The following is a 17883-nucleotide window of genomic DNA, read 5'->3' as shown; positions in this document are numbered from 1 at the left end:
TGGTGGATCTCTAGTCGCTCTTCTATTTTTATGGTTGCCTCTTGTGTGGATTCAGGTGAGATCTACCTTTTTTCTAATGTTTATGCTCCTGCTACTTTTTCGGGGAAGTCACAACTTTGGGATCATATTAGGTTTTTTTAATCCCTAATCCCCTTTGTCCTTTGAATTTTGGCTAGTGATTTTAATGCTATTTGTAGCTTAGAAGAAAAAAGAGTGAGTGTGGCTAGACTTCATCCCTCTACCACTCTTCTTAATGATAATATTGAATTTCTAAATGTTATTGATATTAAACCAAATAATGGAATGTATACTTGGAACAATAGAAGATGTGGTATGGCTATATCTAAGAGACCAGATAGATTTCTCATGTCTTGTTATTGTCTTGGAGATAGGTGGACTTCAATTTCAGGGATTTTAGATTGGACGGACTCTGATCATTGGCTGATTAAACTCTCCTTGATCGCCTCCAGTGGTTCTAAGAAACCCTCTTTTAAGTTTCAACTTATGTGGCTTCAGGACCCTTCTCTTCAGGGCTTGGTTTCTGATTGGTGGAATGAAGGCCTTCTCATGGTACAACCATGTATTTCTTTGTTAAAAAACTACAACATGTGAAGTATAGACTTAAGAAGTGGAATAGGCAATGTTTTGGGAACCTACATCATAACAAATAGGAAGCTCAAGAGAGGTTGGATGCTATCACTCATTTGATTCATGATCAGGACCTTACTTTGGAGCTGATCCAGAAGGAGGCTATGGTTGCTAAGGATTTGGAGGAATGGGAGACTCGGGAGGAGATTATTTGGAAGTAGAAGTCCAAAATTGATTGGCTCCAAGAAGGGGATACAAATATCGCTTTTTTCCATAATTCTATTAAGGATAGAAGAACTGTTAACTTCATTACTTCCGTTGTATCTTCGATGGGAACTCACCTCTCGTCACAGAAGGATATCTCTCAGGAAGCTCATCAACATTTTTCAACTTTGTTCAACAAAGATACTCCTCCTTTCGAGGAAGAGGAAGTTTCTATCCTGGAATGCATTCTGCCTCTTGTCTCTCTGAAAATGAATGAGGCCCTTATTCACCCTATGTCTTTGCAAGAACTAGAGAACATTTTTTTTTAGATGAAGAAAGGAAGAGGCCCAGGTCCTGATGCTTTCCTAGTGAAATTTTATCAAAAGTTTTGGAAGGTTATGAAATAGGACCTTTTGGATGTGGTTCAAGAATCACATCATAATAGGCAAATATTAAAATCTATGAATTCCAATTTTATGGCTTTGATTCCCAAGAAAGATAATGCAAATAGCTTTGATCAATTCTATCCTATTTCTCTTTGTAATGTGGTTTACAAGATCATTACTCAACTGATGGCTAAGAGACTCAAGCATTGTCTAAAAGATCTTATCTCTAATGAGCAAGGAGGTTTTGTTGTGGGTAGGCAAATTCTTGATGGGATTGTGAAAGCTTCGAAAGATATTCATTATATGGATACTTCTAAGGAGAAAGCCATGTTTAGCAAACTTGACATGGCTAAGGCATATGATAGAGTTAAATGGACTTTTCTTCAAAAGGTCCTTCAGGCTTTCGGATTTGGAAGTGAATGGATTAAATGGGTTATGAGTTGTGTTTCCTCTGCTTCCTTTTCAGTTCTGGTGAATGGTGACTCATCTGAGCTTTCAATGCTTCTAGGGGTCTTCGACAGGGAGATCCGTTATCTCCTTATTTGTTTATTATTATGGCTGAGGGAATTGGCAGATTGGATAAATCTAAGGTTCAATAGGGTTTTATTCAAGGTTGGAGTTGGTGTGAGAACTTACCTCCCTATTCTCATCTACAGTATGTTGATGATACTTCTTTGATGGGAAGGGCCAAAATAAATGAAGTTGTTGGTCTCAAGAAAGCATTGCACACTTATTTAGCCGCCACTAGGAAAAATATTAATGAGGCTAAATCCTTTATTTATTTCTTTAATACTCCCTAGCTTATTCAACATAGGGTTGTTTGAATCCTTAGATTCTCTATTGGCTCTCTTCCTCTAGTCTACCTACGGATTCCGATTGGATTGGGTTCTCAGTGTAGGGAATTTTGGCAAGATATTTTGGAGAATTTTTGCAAGAAGGTTAGCCATTGGACCTATAGATGGCTTTCTTTAGCTTTTAGGGGACCTCTATTGAATTTTGTAGTCCAAGCGTTGCCTGTTTATAGATTTTTTTACAAGTTACTCCCTCAGGTTTTGTGAAATAATTAGACATTCTTCCTCATTAATTTCTTTGTCCTGACAACTTTCTTTCTTCAAAATGGAGCCTAGTTAAATGGGATGTTGTATTTAGACCTAAGCAAGAGGGTGGATTGGGTTTTCGACTTGTTGGTCTGATTTCTCATGCCTTAGAAACTAAGCTATACTAGAGATGGTGTACTAGTCAGGATTAGGATTGCGCTAGAATTATTAATTTCAAATACCTTCGGGGGTGGATAGTTTCAAGGTTCCTCGATGTAGTTTATTGGGGAGGGGCTCCATTATTTTGAATACCCTTAAAATGGGGGTAAGCTCATTAAGGAGGGTATTTTATGGATTTGTAATAGTGGCTCAAAAGCTCAGTTCTGGCATGACTCCCGAGATGGCCACCCACCAATCTTTGAGCAATATCCCCACCTTCAGCCCCTTTGTGATATTTTTGAGGGTGTTGGGTGGAGTAGAGTGGCATATTTTAAGATGATTGTTTGGAAATGGCATGTGTAGGTTACTTGTTGGAAGAACCAGCAGGAGTGGACACTATACTGATGCTAGTTGTCAAGAGCTGGTTGGGATTTTAGCTACTAGATTTTGTAGCTCTTTAGAATAGAGATACCCTATCTTGGGGCCCTATTCCAAAGGGCAAATATATAGTTACTTTTAGGTACCATGAGTTGGATAGACAAATGTATGCTGAGAGTGAGGTACATTGGTGGAAACAAGTTTGGAATGGCTTCTCGTGGCCCAAGTGATATTTATTTCTCTAGTTGGTTGCAGAGAATAAATGTCTTACTTGGGAGAATTTACGAAGTAGAGGCTTTTAGGGACCACCAAGATGTGTTCTATGCAAGAAGAATGAAGAATGTGTTTCTCATCTAGTTTTTCACTGCTCTCACTCTAGAGAGATTTGGCACTTGTGGTGAGGTGCTTGGAATCATGCATGTGTTCATGGCTCTTCCTTAGTTGAGATCTGGGATAGTTTGGGGTGCTCTCCTGCAAAATCCTCTTTTTTTCAAATTGCTTGGATTCTTGGCCCAATGTTCATCATCTAGAATTTATGGCTAGAAAGGAATAGAAGGATCTTTTAGGCATTTTATGGCTGGAAAAGAAAGACTGTAGGTAGGCTTCAAGAGGCTTTTCAAAATGTGATGTTTCAGGACCTGTTGATTTGAGTGAGTCCTTTGTGATAAAGAATTTAAATTTGGTTGACAATGAAATTATTTTCATTGTTAGAAGGAAAGTAAGACAATCTAGATAAAAAGTTTAGAGAGAAGGGAGGTAGTGTCCTCCTCCTGAGGGAGTTTTAAAAAATAATACTGACAACTCTTCTAGAGGAAGTCCTTGATTTGTAGGTATTGGAGGCATTGGTAGAGATAGCGAAGGTTAGGTTGATTTCTTCTTCTCTACCTATAAAGGATACTATTCTAATAACGTTATGGAAGACATTGCAATTCTTCATGCTATTGAGAAAAGGTGTTCCCTTGGTTCGAGGAGAATTATTTGCAAGTTTGACTCATAAATTGTTATTGGCATGCTTAATGCTCAATACATGGATGAGGTTAATTGGCAATTAGTTGTGGTGGTTAAACATATATTGAGCTTTTATTCTTTGATAGACCATGTTTCTTTTTGTCATATTTCTCGTGAATGGAACAGTGTGGCTCATTGTCTAGCTAAATGGGCTTCAAAGAACTAGGATGGATGGGATGTGGATGATCAAATCCTCTTGAGGCCAGAGTACTTGAGATGATGGACAGGTTAGTTATGTGGGATAAAGTTCTTTAGTTTTCCCCTTGGGGGGGTTTGTCTAACCTTGGGCCTCTATTGTATTCTTTGATTTATTTTGAATAAATTTCTACCCCTTTAAAAAAAATAAACTACATTAATTTGCATTCATTAGATACATAGAAGAAGACACATTAAACCCAAGAATCTATCAATACAAAGACATTCAAGAATAGTCATGTCCATGCTTGCATATTCTATAATGTAAACACATAAATCTGAGTGCATGTGAATCATCTAAAAATCATTATGCAATTCACGTGCATGTTTGAAGCATGTTGTTTATGACGGTATTTTAAATTATGCAAACCTGGCTTGAAAACCATTAAAAGTGTGAAAAAGAACATCATTGTCTAGCATTCTATTATCTAAGAGTTCATAAGCCAAAATCCTACTTAATCATCCAAAATTAAGTTTGTAGATGGGAACTTGAACCAAAATATTAAACTTGACCCTGCATTAAACAAAGGATGATATTATGAGTATAGTATACATAAATGATTAACGAATCAACGATATTGTAATTAATTTAATATCTAGAGTTTTGTATCTAATATAGCACTAATTTGATTATCCTTTCATATCCTATTTATCTTTAGGGTTTCATTAGAAAACCAATTCTTCCCACCCTACTACCTTAACTCCACATTTTATCATGATATTTCCTAGGGTTTCTTCTTTTTTTAAATTTGTAGGCATTTATTTAATATTTGGATATACTCAATTCATGTTTTTTACATGATAGGTATGTTATTTCTTCATTCATGCAATTCTATGCTTTGGATATGGGTGTCATCTTTATGGAGATTTTATTTTATCATGTCTTACTTTTCTTCAGCTTCTTGGTGTTAATGAATCCAAATTATATTCTATTAGAGAGAATCATTTCTTTTTTTACTCTTTTCATCATGATATTTAGCCTCATACTATCAATGATTATTTTTCAACTAAGGATCTATCATTTTTCCTACCTATCCACAATAATAACACTTCTTGTAATTATATATCCTTATAATGTCATCATAACCTATATCTTTATTAATTTGATGAGGTACCCTCATTCGTATGTGGTGATAAACTTTATGATGAATACATATATTACCCCTCATCTTACTTTTCGCATGATTATTTATGTATTTTCACATAATATATTATTTGACCATGTTGCATCTGTTAAAACTTCATTGTCTTTACATAATGATAGTATACATTTTTTGTGAATATGAATTGCATTATGATTATGGTGGTTCTACAAATTACTCTTTCTATGTGAAAATAATATTTCTTTCTAATTATATGAACATGGATGATGAGACCTTATTAATAGAAAATTTTAGATTGTGCTTGTGTGGTAGAGTTTTAATATAGCTTGATTAATCTTGTTTTCTCTATACTTCTTTTTTAATTTTTCTTATTTTCACATTGACTAAATTTCTCTAGACCTAGTTTAAATTTTATTTTTTCTAGGCATTTGTTGTACTTTGGTGGGTTTTTTTTGTCATTAAGAGCCACATCACCTTATTTTTCACATGTTAAGGGTAGTGATCCTATCTTTGTCCCTATCTCTAATCCATTGCTATACGTTGTGTAATGTAGTTTTATTCTACGGTTGATATATTTTAATGGTAGGATGGTTAAATGTTCTTACATGCTTAGCAACTAATTTTTATTTTTCATATAACTATGATTGAGATTATTGCAAAACATTTTTTTTTTTTCAATCATTTTTTAATTTTTTTTTTTTATTAATATATCTAATAAGATATCATTTTAATCAATCAAACCTATTGCGGCTTATAAATTAAAGATGTCTACAAGGAGTATTAGTTATTCCTTTTATTAGAAGAGTTCATAAGGGTATATTTGGAAGAAAAAAACATGCAAAGAGAATCTCCATCCTTCATGGACCATAGTTTCATTAGTTTCTATTGCATTTACTTTATAAATGTTTGAGAATGTTACATACATAGAGGTACAAGATTCATATATAGAAATTTATGTGCACCTAAAAATAAGAAGAAAATGTAATTGTGAGTTTCAAAAATCCTTGATGTGTTTTCCATTTATTTTTGTGTCTAGTTTTTATCAATGCCTTGATACATTTATGTAGAAAAAAATATCTAAATTTATCAATAGTTATTCTTGTGTACCTAACTCTCTACACATCACTTTCTCTATAATTATATGCACATAATGCAAATGCAATTCATCTTTTGTCATAACCATTAATCAAATTCTAACCCATAATCCATTCCTTTTAAAAACATTACTTTAAAAAAATTATCAATATTAGTTATTTGGCCTAGGTCATGTTGGTAATTACAATGTTGTCGTCATATCCATGATCTTTGTCCTTATAAATAATAAATTAAAATTAAATAATTCAATCAATTGGCCTCTTTTTAACTTTTTGGTCTAATGATAATTATGTGCAAAAATTCACATATTTTTCTTTTCATGTATAAAAAGAAACCATTTTTTTTCAATTATACATAAAAGAACAAAAAAATGAGAACACATACAACAAATGAAATTCATATTAATTTTTTGTTATGGAATTCGAGAAAATAATTCATGCTTACATTTGTCATATCTAATCATACACTCACTATATTGTAAGTGAATCATCTAACAACTATTCTAAAATTTGTATGTGCATATTGAAGAATGTTCATTGTTATTGTATTTTTAAATATTACCAACTTGATAGAAAAAACTCTAAGAGCATGAAGAAGGTAACATTGTTTTTTTATAAGAGCTCAACAGGACAAAATTCAAAAATTGTTAGGGGTGAAGATTGTAGGCACAAAGCATCCAATATGGTACATTTGACTAAGCACAAATTAAAGATGCTATTTTGATTATAATCTACATACACAAGAAGTTAGGGTATCCCCAATTTTTTTGAGATGCTTACATTCACTATTTTGATCAATTGACACACTTTGTTTGATCACAATTGTTACACAATCTCTATCTTCTTTTATAACTATTAGTAATTTGACTATATTTTTTTCCTTATATGATCCTCTACACCCTACAACTCATTAAATCTAAATTTATGTTTATTTACTTTAATTTATTATTTAATCTAAACTCTTCTTATACTTATATACTTTTATAATATACTAAATCCTCATAATTGTTTGAATTGTATATATATTAATTACTAAAATATTATTTAGTCACCCTTTGTATTTATCTTTTCCATCTTTATTGATTGAGACATTATATAGAACTTTAGTGATTTGATATTCAACATTCGTACACCTGACATCAGATTTGAACACCCCAAGACTCGGTTGTATGAGGGTGACAGACCGCATATAATCAATCGAATTTTTCGGCGTCACATGGTGATAAATAAAGAAGATAAAGTCCCATTTACACCCGTAATACATCTAAGTATTCTAGGTATCTATTACTCTACTCTCTCCCAAATCGATCTCATCTATAAATTCTTGAATTCGACTCTGATCTTCTCGCTAGACCCAATTCAGCTACACCAGAAATCAGAAGGGATGTCTCGTATTGTTTATCCGTGTGCTGCTTGCAAGATTCAACGAAGAAAATGTGGAGATAAATGCGTGCTCGCTCCATATTTCGCACCAAACGATCCACACAAATTCTTTGTTGTACACAAATTATTTGGTGCAAGGAACATTGCCAAAATCCTTCGGGTATGTATCAAATGTTTTCTCAGATTTTTGCCACACAACCGAAATAATTTGATTGATTTAACTAAGCATGCTTATTCTAAATATAAATGACTTTTGATCGACTTTATTTCAACTCAAAGCGGATTTTATTTCAACATCATTCCATTTTGTTGTAGGATATTGCGGTTGAGAATAGAGAAGATGCTGTAACAAGCGTGGTATATGAAGCAAGTGTGAGAGTGAACGATCCAATCTACGGTTGCACTGGCGCCATCTGTCGATTGCAGAAGGAAGTATTGGACCTTCAATCACAACTAGCAACTGTTCAAGCAGAGCTCCACAACACACAGGCTAATCTTTCGTCTCTCCTCACCGGATTTTGTAATTCCGTTGGAGAAGAAAATGCAGTGGGTGTTGTACATCAAAGCGATCCATATAGTGAAAATGGAACAACAGTGGATAACCTAAGGGTTTTGCAAGACGATGAGGACCCGTTTGGATTATGGGCGCCACTGTGAATTCGTTCTTACCAGTCATTCTTTAATCTGGGGTCATATATTTTTAGTCATATTTATAGGCTTCTTGAACATCGTCACTGGTTCCGCCACACAATTAGGAGGCGTGAATATGTTTAGGTTTATATTCTACAAACTGAATCACGGTCTGCCTCAATAGGCTCCACCAATGTCATCTGATTCTTAAAAAATCATTAAATTGTTTTCAGATTTTCAGAATAATATATATTTAATTATTAATATTGTTAAAGAATGTTTAATGAAATATAAATAAATAGTATTATGAATAATGGCACGTCATGGACTCGCCATTTTTCATTGTCATTAAGTCTTTTGTTTCAGCAAATTATTTTCTGGTTCCAGTAAAATTGATGAAGAAAATAGTGTCTTGAGATAATGAGAGGATTGTTTGGTAAATTGAAAATATTAAAAGATATTGTATTGTATTTATTATGTTTATTACACACAAAAAAAATATTCATTATGAATAATAATATGTTGTAGGCTCGTCATTTTTATTGATATAAAGTTTATGATTCTAACAGAGGTCGGGGGCTCTATTGAAGCATAGGGGGACAAAGCATGTCTCTTTTGCTTAGCTTTCCTATGATCCTTTCCTCTTGTATAGGCTGTAAGGAAACCAAATTCTTTGAGACTATTTCCTACCTTCTCTTGCTCATCTCCTCAATTTTAATCTTATGGATCTCTTGGCTTTCCTTCAGCTCCATTACAACCTTGTTCCCATCTCTTTGAGACACATTCTCACTAAGGTCTTTCAACATTCTTTTAACATTTATCCCAATTCTCTAATTTACCAACCATATTGTTCATAGCTTCTCAGACTCGTCCTTCTCCTCCATAACCCATTTATCTGCCCTAGAATCAGCCTTAGCCATAGCCTCAAGTCTATTAATCTTTGTGATAGCCACACTAAACTATGATAAAAGTCATTTATTCACCAAGTCCCGCTGCTCAACACTTTCCTCAAGTTTCAATAGGTCTTCAAATCCAAGTTAAGAATGCCAATCTTGGTGTTGGGAATCTCTTGACCATGGGGAAAAGGGGCAACCTCCTTAGAAGCCACAAGAGACCAATATGATTCTAGGACTTAGAATCCTCATATACTTCCTCTTCATCCAACTCTAGCACCTCCACATCCTTAGGAAGCAAATAAGAGAGGTCTTTTGCTTCATTTCTTTGATGGGATTAAAGTGGGTAGGGACAAGATTTGGTTTAGAAGAGGAGCCAACAGTATTGATTTTTATATAATATTTTTACTTACCATTTTTATGTATTGGAACTAGCATATAATATGAGAATTAATTGTTAAAGTCACAAAACAAATTCTTACAGTATTTATTTGAAAAAATCAATCATCAATAATAATATATCCTATTTTAGTTAAATATAAAAATAATTTATATATTTATTATGTTGATCATTTTTAAATTAAATAATAATTATATAGAAATATTATTTAAAATATGATTCTTAAACTAAAAGAGTTTTATTTCATATTTGGTTTGAGATAATTATAAAAATAAGTTTATATCTATTGTTTCATATATTTTATTAAGGCAATATGAAACAAACTATGAAAAATCATTTAAGAAGGATGAAAAGGAAAAATACACTCCTATCAAAATAATAATCAATTAGTATCCAAAAATTTTTTACCCTTCTCTTTCCCAAAATATTTTTTAATGAAAGGATAGAGGCAAGTGATTCATTTTCATTTGCAACCATTGAACGGAAATATCTTTAAACCTGCAAATTCTTATATCATTCTCAATTGATTTTTGTTATGAGACACAATAATCTCACAATAATATTTTTATTCATTTCTATTGTATTCATTAAACATACAACTAGATGATTTCAATGCCCAAGGTAGTATAAATTTAGCCCATAAATTTTATGATTGTATAGTAGTCTGTCTTATATAAAGCGATTATTTATATTTAGATTTTGTAGTCGAATTTTGTTCCACACTTACAATGTTATAATTGTGACCTAGCTAAGTAAGATCTAAGAAATTTATTAAGATTTGAATCTTTTTAGCATAAGTGGACTATCATATAATATATATATATATATTATTTTTAATATGTATCTATACTTTCAAATTATTTTTAAAATTTAGTGTAAGAAATTGATATTCTTAATAGAAAGGAAATGAAAGTTTGCCTTTTTAATTTCATGATGCTTAGCACTTTGCCTACATTATAAAGTAACTTTAACATTCAAGCACATGTTTTAATAATAATAAAGGGGAACTTTACTTTTCTATGCTCATACTAAGTGTATAGACACTACCCTTCTTAAAGGGGAAAAGTTAACAAATATATCTTATAGAGAAACAAAGTGATGTTGCACATAAGTCTATATATACATATGTATGCATGTATGTATATGTATATGTATACATATATGTATACGTATACATATACGTATACACATACGTATACGTATACGTATATATAGGCATATGCATACGCATATGCATATGCATATGTATGTATGTATGTATGTATGTATGTATGTATGTATGCATGTAATGTACATGTATACTACATTTCTACATATATATTTAGTGGACACTTCTAATTAAAAAAATTATGGTCTAAATTGAATTTATTGGGAACGAATCTAGCTAAAATATAAATATGAATTTTATTTGAAAATACTTAAATTTATTTGTGCCAATAGCTTGTCCTAAATTAAGATACAACATCAGACTTTTACCAAAAGTTTCTTTTTATTTAATCTTATTTTAAGTATTTATGACAGGTGAGTAAGTGTAAAGATAAAATGATTAGTCATTTGTACAAGCATGTTCACCCCACATAATGATTTTAGACAAGGTAAGGATAAATAATGATGTAGAAGCATCATTGGGAATATAGAAGTCATATATTGTTATGGTTGACATGTATATAATTATTAGAAGTTGCTAAGTTTCATCGCATTTGGTATCAATATTGTGTGGTTTTTATATAATAATTAAGAAGGAGGATATATCAACATTTTAGAATAATTTGATCAATGATAATAGCTTATTTTAGAATCTAATATGTACACATTCATAGTTGTAGAATAGAATTCAAAACTAGAAAAATTAGAGTTTTTGACAATAGAGAACATAAGAAGGCATATTATAAAGATGAAATACCTATAAAACTAAGCAATCATTACAACAACAAAAAAAAAAAAATTGAATGGATTCAAACAAGATGGCCTTACAAAACACAACATTGACTTTATAGAGCCATCATTTTATTCATAACTACCCTATGGGAAACAATTTCCCACCAACTAACTCTTACCAACCAAATATGTATTTTATAACCTATCTAACACTATCTATAAATGTAATATTATCCAACATTCTCTCGTTTAGTACATTAATCCTACCCATCTAGAGACTTTGATGAAGTGCCTCCACCAATCCTCCTTGGTTACCTAGGAAACATCGAACTGACTATATTAGTGGATCCCTTGACTGTAGAACCTATAATCATCTACATTACATGAGAGAACATTAAAGTATTCCCAACCTCCATGCATAGTGAAATACATCTCCACTAAAATTCCACATCTACTCTGAGTGTTTCTAATGCCTCCTCTAGTGCTGCACATGAGACATCTTTCCTCTGAAAGTCTACATCTCCTCCAAGTACGTCTAATGCCTCCTCACATGCTATGGAAACAATCTTTCCTTTGCTATACAAATCACCAACCAAACATCTACACATGAGACACCTCTCCACTAAGTCATCTTAAGTCAGAAGTTATCTTGGGATGATAAAAGACCCCATACCTCCATTACCTCCAACCTTTGATTTGACCTTGTTACTCTTTAACCATTGAATGTCACATTAATATATTTGATAATACAAACATGAGTCTTTGATGGCCTTGATAGGTGTATATGATGACATGATAATGAATTCCATTTCAAGGTGTAAAATTGTACCTATTTACTATTTCTTAATAGAAAGAGAGTACTCCTAAAACTTGATCAAATTAATAACCTTGGAATGCAATGATACCTCAAAATATATAAAAAATGCTTGAAGTATGTATAATCATGACAATGTCAATTTCAACCAAAAATTATGATACCTCTTTTATTTTTTTTTCCCCACTTCTCAATATTGAATTAATACTAAAGAAATAATAAAAACTTTAACTTTTCCTTTGCTCTCAACATACCACATCGCAAGAAACAATTGAACGATTTAAAATAAAACTAGGCACCTTGCAGAGCATTCAAATTTATCCCGTGTATTCATTCGCTTTTGTAAATTTGTGATGAATTTTATAAAAACCTTGCTCTGTGTATCACCTACACTTCCAATGTATTTATTTTGTAATGGTTTTATATGAACTTTATAATGGATGTGAGTACCTTCATAAAATTCTCCCACGCAACATAAGATTCAATGTTCCTCACAGTAGTAGCATGACAAGTCACAAGAAAACCCTTGAAACAAAACAACAATTATACTTTGATGCTTTCTCATGTTGGTCTAGTTTCCCTGCCAATATCATTGGTAATTTTCTTCTTTCATATGGTGGCAGATTTTGTTTTTTCATTTAAATTTAAGCATTGTTATATGTTTCAAATATTTAGGCCTTTGTCCTACATTGTACCTAACACAAATCATTAAGGAGAGTAGTGATTTTATGAATAATCTATGTACAAGTTGTGAACTACAAAGGCTTTGAATATTTTTAATAGGATGCAACTTAAGGTGTTAGAGGTGTTAGTAATGAGTTTTTAAATATTATTATGTTGTTATAATTATTTCATATTTTTATTTCGCAGTACTCTAATTCAATTTTGATTTGTAAGTATGCGGCAATTGTATTTAAATTATTGAATAACACATTAAGTTGCTTTTGACTTTGGATTTTTATCATGTAAGGGATTTCCCCATGTACATCTATTTTGTGATATAATTTTATTTTTCTTATATGTGTTTCTCCTATCTATAATGATAAAAATCTAAAATTCACAAAATAGTCTCTTCTAAGTTAGGTTTGATGATGTTTATGAATACATTACATCCTTTCATTTAGTATCAAAGCCTTATCACCTAAAATTCTTGGTTTTCATTAGAGATATATTTGTAGAACAATATTTTTCTTGAGTGCAAACTTGAATAGAAGCGTTTGATCTTATTGTAGGGAGAGATGGAAAGCATATCTAAAATAAAAATGGATAATTTATTTTCTTAAAAAATGTCAAAATATATCTTAACTAGATAAAAACTCTTATAGTGATATGGAGCTCTCCAATACCTTGGATTTAATGTTTTTTTTTTGGCTCAATCAACTTCTTAGATCAAAATTTATGGTGTCCAAAACTTAGGGCCTTCAAATAAAAAAATAAGAGCATTTATTATGCATAAGGTATATATAAGATAGAGTTATAATTCTTGGCCAACTTATCATGTAATACATGTTGTACACATCATAAGGAATATTAATTTAATGAAAATATTGACAAAATCGAGTTCCCAAGTTGGTGAGTAAATTATGATGAGATTAGGAACATTTAAGGACAAACTATATTTTAACATATGGATTTATCCTCAAATTTGGGATAAGATTTTTGCTAGGGATTTAGGCATCACATTTTTGATAGTTTTAGATCTTGAAAATTCATTCAAATGTGAAAATTCATTAAGAAATATAAATTCTAATCATACAATCACACAAATGTTGATGTTTAAAACCTCTTTATCTTTAATGTAATTTTTCAATATTAAATAGTTAAATTAGAATCAATACATATTTACATAATATTTTCACATGTCCTCGTTTAATGAACATTTTTAATATATTTTGACATGAAAATACCAGTGACCAAGTACGATTGATTGGTTAATTTTTTCAGAAAAATGAATAGGCATGCAGTGTACAAAATAAATAGGATTGTAGGCGTATCCTACGAAGAGGCGAACAGGCATGCAGTTTAGAATGCGTCACTCTAGTCATGTCCAGCTATGTTTGGTGACGCACAAAACAGGTGTAAAGTATAGAAAGGATATGATATTCTAATTTTAGGTCTTTCCTAGAATGTGAGAGTCTCCAGCTCTTTTTGACGCACGAAACAAGTGTAAAGTATACGAGTCATTTTGACCGTGTATTTCATCGTATGACAATATAATGAGAGTAAAAGAGACATATGTCTGTGTTCAGCTATACCACAAAACTGCATAGCAGTGCATTTCAAGTTTTGCAGTCAAGGACTATTGTCCCCAGTGGTCCATGTGGTCCATGTGGTCCAATTCTCAGATATTAATTTTTTTAATTTAAAAGCATGCCTAGTACACATTAGCAGTCAAGCAATATGTCCTCAAGAAATAGCTTTCTAACAATAGCACATGATTTGCAATTCTTAGAAATCCTTTTTTCTTCCGGAATCATGTCTGGGACCCATCTAGTTGTTTGAAAAGATCGTTTTATAGTACCAAACCACTTTCTCTCGTGTTCGAGAGTTTTGGATTGAAAGATTTGTGTATTTTATTTTGTACATTCTCTCTTATGAAGAGGTTGCCCTGTGCTCATCACATGTTGGAATGACGCTTGTTCTTAGCGCCCTTTTCCTTGTCGTGTTAGTTAAGTTGTGTACTCTTAATGCATGGCATTTCATTTGTGACGCTTGTTTTTGCCTCGAGTGAATGGGACCCACAGTTTCCAAGGGGCTCTGTCGCATTACATTGCAGTCCCTCATGAGGTCCTGGGTTAGCAGTTCACAAGGCCCAAGCCTCTCTCCCTCTAGATGCCAAGTGTCTCCCATCTTGTTGGAGCAAAAGTTTTTTCGTTTTGCAGTTGCAGGCGAACCGCCGAAAGATCTTTTTGATCTGAATAACACAAAAACTGAATGTGTTTTTGCTAGAAGCCAAGGGTGGTTTTCGTTTGAAGTTTTTTGTGTGTCTTAGGATACAGAGGAGCTTCTAGCGGTGTTTTTTCTTTTTTTGCTAGCTCACGGGTAGTTGAATTTTGGTCTATAAGAATAGTGATTTTAGTCTGGCAAAGGGTTCAAAACTTATTTTAAAAGATAAACTGATATTGTATAGGGATTTTAGCCTTTAATTTGTTGTTTTGTATTTTTGAAGACAAGATAATCATACTGTGCCTGCAGCCTTTATGATTGTTGTTATTCAGTGTGCATTTGATAGTTTACTGTGCATCTATGAAATTTTGATATGACACTTTCCAGTACTAGATCAATTTGTAGATATCCCAACCAATACTACACTAACAGACCTAATAAGGCTATTAGGCCTATTTGACTGAACACCTTCTACAAACTTGTTTGGTTCTCTTAATTGGTGACCATCACTGACCATGAAATGTTATGTAAACCTCCAAAGTACTCTTCTACCACATTCAAATCCCTTTCTAGTTCTCTACCACTAAATTCTCATGCATTGCACTCATCAAACTGGTCTATCACATATAGATACAAGACCTAGGGTTAGTTCTCCATTCTCTTCATCCTATTGTGTCCTTTTAATGGCTTTAGGAATTGACATGTGATATAGTGGCCTATAATCTCCTATAATGATAGAGTGTTCAGTTAAGGACTGATAGGCCAAAACCCATTATTGCAGTCCAACCCTAGGGGTTTGAGAGTTTTAGGCTACCCGGTAGAGATTTCTTGTAGAATGGGGCAACAACCACTTCAAGACTTCACACCAAATGATAAACAAAGGTAAAATAATCTATTTTTAGGATCTATGCCATGAGCATTCTTACCAATCCACCTCCGGTATGTAAGCAACAGAAATTAGACGGTTTCCTGAGTTTCCAACAGTTCTTGATGCTTCAATTTCCTTTCCAAATTAGCCAAAATCAACCAACTTCAACCAGCTTACATCTTTTGGTGTTTGGGGTCCTTAAAGGTGTCACCCCAAACAAAGACAAACTCCTCCAACCGTTTTTCAAACTCAATAGATCATTAGAGAATCACAACTTACAAAAAGTGCAAATTTATCATGACAACAAATTGACAATATGACAATTTTTGCATTATTCAACCAACTTAGACTCTTGACTATCATAGTCCCCCAAAATGATTACATTTCATTCTAAAACATAAAAAATTGACTCAAATAAAACTTTGGCCACCTGATCCCTCAATTTAGACCATTGTGACCCTTATTGACTCAATTTGCTCTACAAGACCCTAGGTGACAATTTGACCCAAACATGGACAAACTTGTCACACTCCTAGGACAGGGAAATACAAAAAGGACCCATAGGGTCTTATTAAATTTTTCTTAGACTAATAGAAAATCATCTTGTCTTTGTCTCTTTCCTTCATAGGTAGGTGCTCCTACACCATACTCCTCGGGTGAAATTTGTCTCAAGTCCTCTTAGAGACCAACTTCTACAAATCACCACCCTTCTTTCTGATATCTTCCTCCAGCATCCATGTAGCTTCTGAGTTAGGAAATCCTTTCCATTTAACCAAGTGCTCAAAATAGGTCTTCTTCCTTGTCTTCTTGGCTTCCTTGCTATCCAAAATGCACTCTATCTGAGGTGACTCCTTAGGTGGTAAGTGCTTTATCCATTCTTCACTTTCATGAATAGATTCACCTACACTTTCTTCTGTAGTAGGAATCCTATACAATGTTAGATCAAAAAAATTAAGTATAGGTGAAATAGCAATGTTATTAGGGAGTGTAATTTTGTAAGCATTAGGACTATATTTATCGAAAACTTTACAAGGCCCAATCCTTCTCATCATCAACATGCTATGGCTTGCCTTGGGTAACCTATCCTTGCTAAGATTAACCATGACCATGTCACCCGCTTGGTATTGCACATCTCTCCTTCTTTGATCCACTCTTGCCTTAGTCTTTTGACTATTCTTGTGTAGGGTATCTCCGACTTGTTGGTGCACTTCTTCAATAGCCTCTAGAAATTCATCAGCATGTCCAGTCCTCTTGTCCAACCCGTCGACATCTCTTAATTCAAAAACTCTTCTTGGATGACTACCATACACAATCTCAAAAGGACTCAGACCTATACTTTTGTTTGTTGAATCATTATAGGCATACTCTACCTAAGGTATCACCACACCCTAACTACTTCCATCCTCCTTTGTCAAGCATCTAAGAAGATTTCCCAAGGACCTATTCACAACCTCAATTTGGCCATTAGTCTTAGGGTGATATGCTAAGCTAAAAGATAGATTTTTACCCAACCTTTTCCACAAGGTTCTTGAAAAATGCCCTACAAACTTCTTGTCCCTATCAGATACAATACTCAAAGGAAACCCATGGATTCTAACAATCTCTCTGAAGAACAATCCTGCAATATAGATAGCATCATTGGTGGTTTTACAAGGAATAAAGTGAGCCATCTTACTGAACATGTCTACCACAACAAACACACTATCATGACCTATCTTTGTCTTGGGTAATCCCATCACAAAGTCCATACTCAAACTTTCCCAAGGTCTACTTGGTATAGGAAAAGGTTGGTACATCCCTGCATTGGTTGAGACCCCCTTTTCTCTTTGACACATAGTACAACTCTCCACAAACTTTCTCATATCAGTCTGCATCCTTGGACAAAAGTAAAATCTCCTAACTAGGTCCAAGGTCTTATTTAGTCCAAAGCAGCCTCCTAAACCACCACTATGTTTCTCCTTCACTACATTATCCTAGAA

At 33.1% G+C, this 17883-nt stretch overlaps 1 protein-coding gene across 1 annotated transcript; it reads left to right on the top strand.

The window, feature by feature from the left end:
* The first annotated feature begins 7536 nt into the window (after positions 1-7536).
* Positions 7537-8192, top strand: LOC131033109 (LOB domain-containing protein 11-like). Its single transcript, XM_057964241.2, has 2 exons — positions 7537-7695; positions 7851-8192. The coding sequence occupies exons 1-2, from the start codon at positions 7537-7539 to the stop codon at positions 8190-8192; spliced, it is 501 nt and encodes a 166-aa protein (XP_057820224.2).
* The last annotated feature ends 9691 nt before the right edge of the window (positions 8193-17883 follow it).

Source organism: Cryptomeria japonica, chromosome 3, assembly GCF_030272615.1.
Source record: "Cryptomeria japonica chromosome 3, Sugi_1.0, whole genome shotgun sequence".
NCBI lineage: Eukaryota > Viridiplantae > Streptophyta > Pinopsida > Cupressales > Cupressaceae > Cryptomeria > Cryptomeria japonica.
The sequence above is the reverse complement of the archived record's forward strand: the minus strand, read 5'-3'. Positions and strand labels throughout refer to the sequence as shown.

Coding starts and splice junctions, on each gene's coding strand:
- LOC131033109 (XM_057964241.2), top strand. CDS start 7,537: ATGTCTCGTATTGTTTATCCGTGTGCTGCTTGCAAGATTCAACGAAGA. Junction 7,696..7,850: donor ACATTGCCAAAATCCTTCGG/GTATGTATCAAA, acceptor ATTTTGTTGTAG/GATATTGCGGTTGAGAATAG.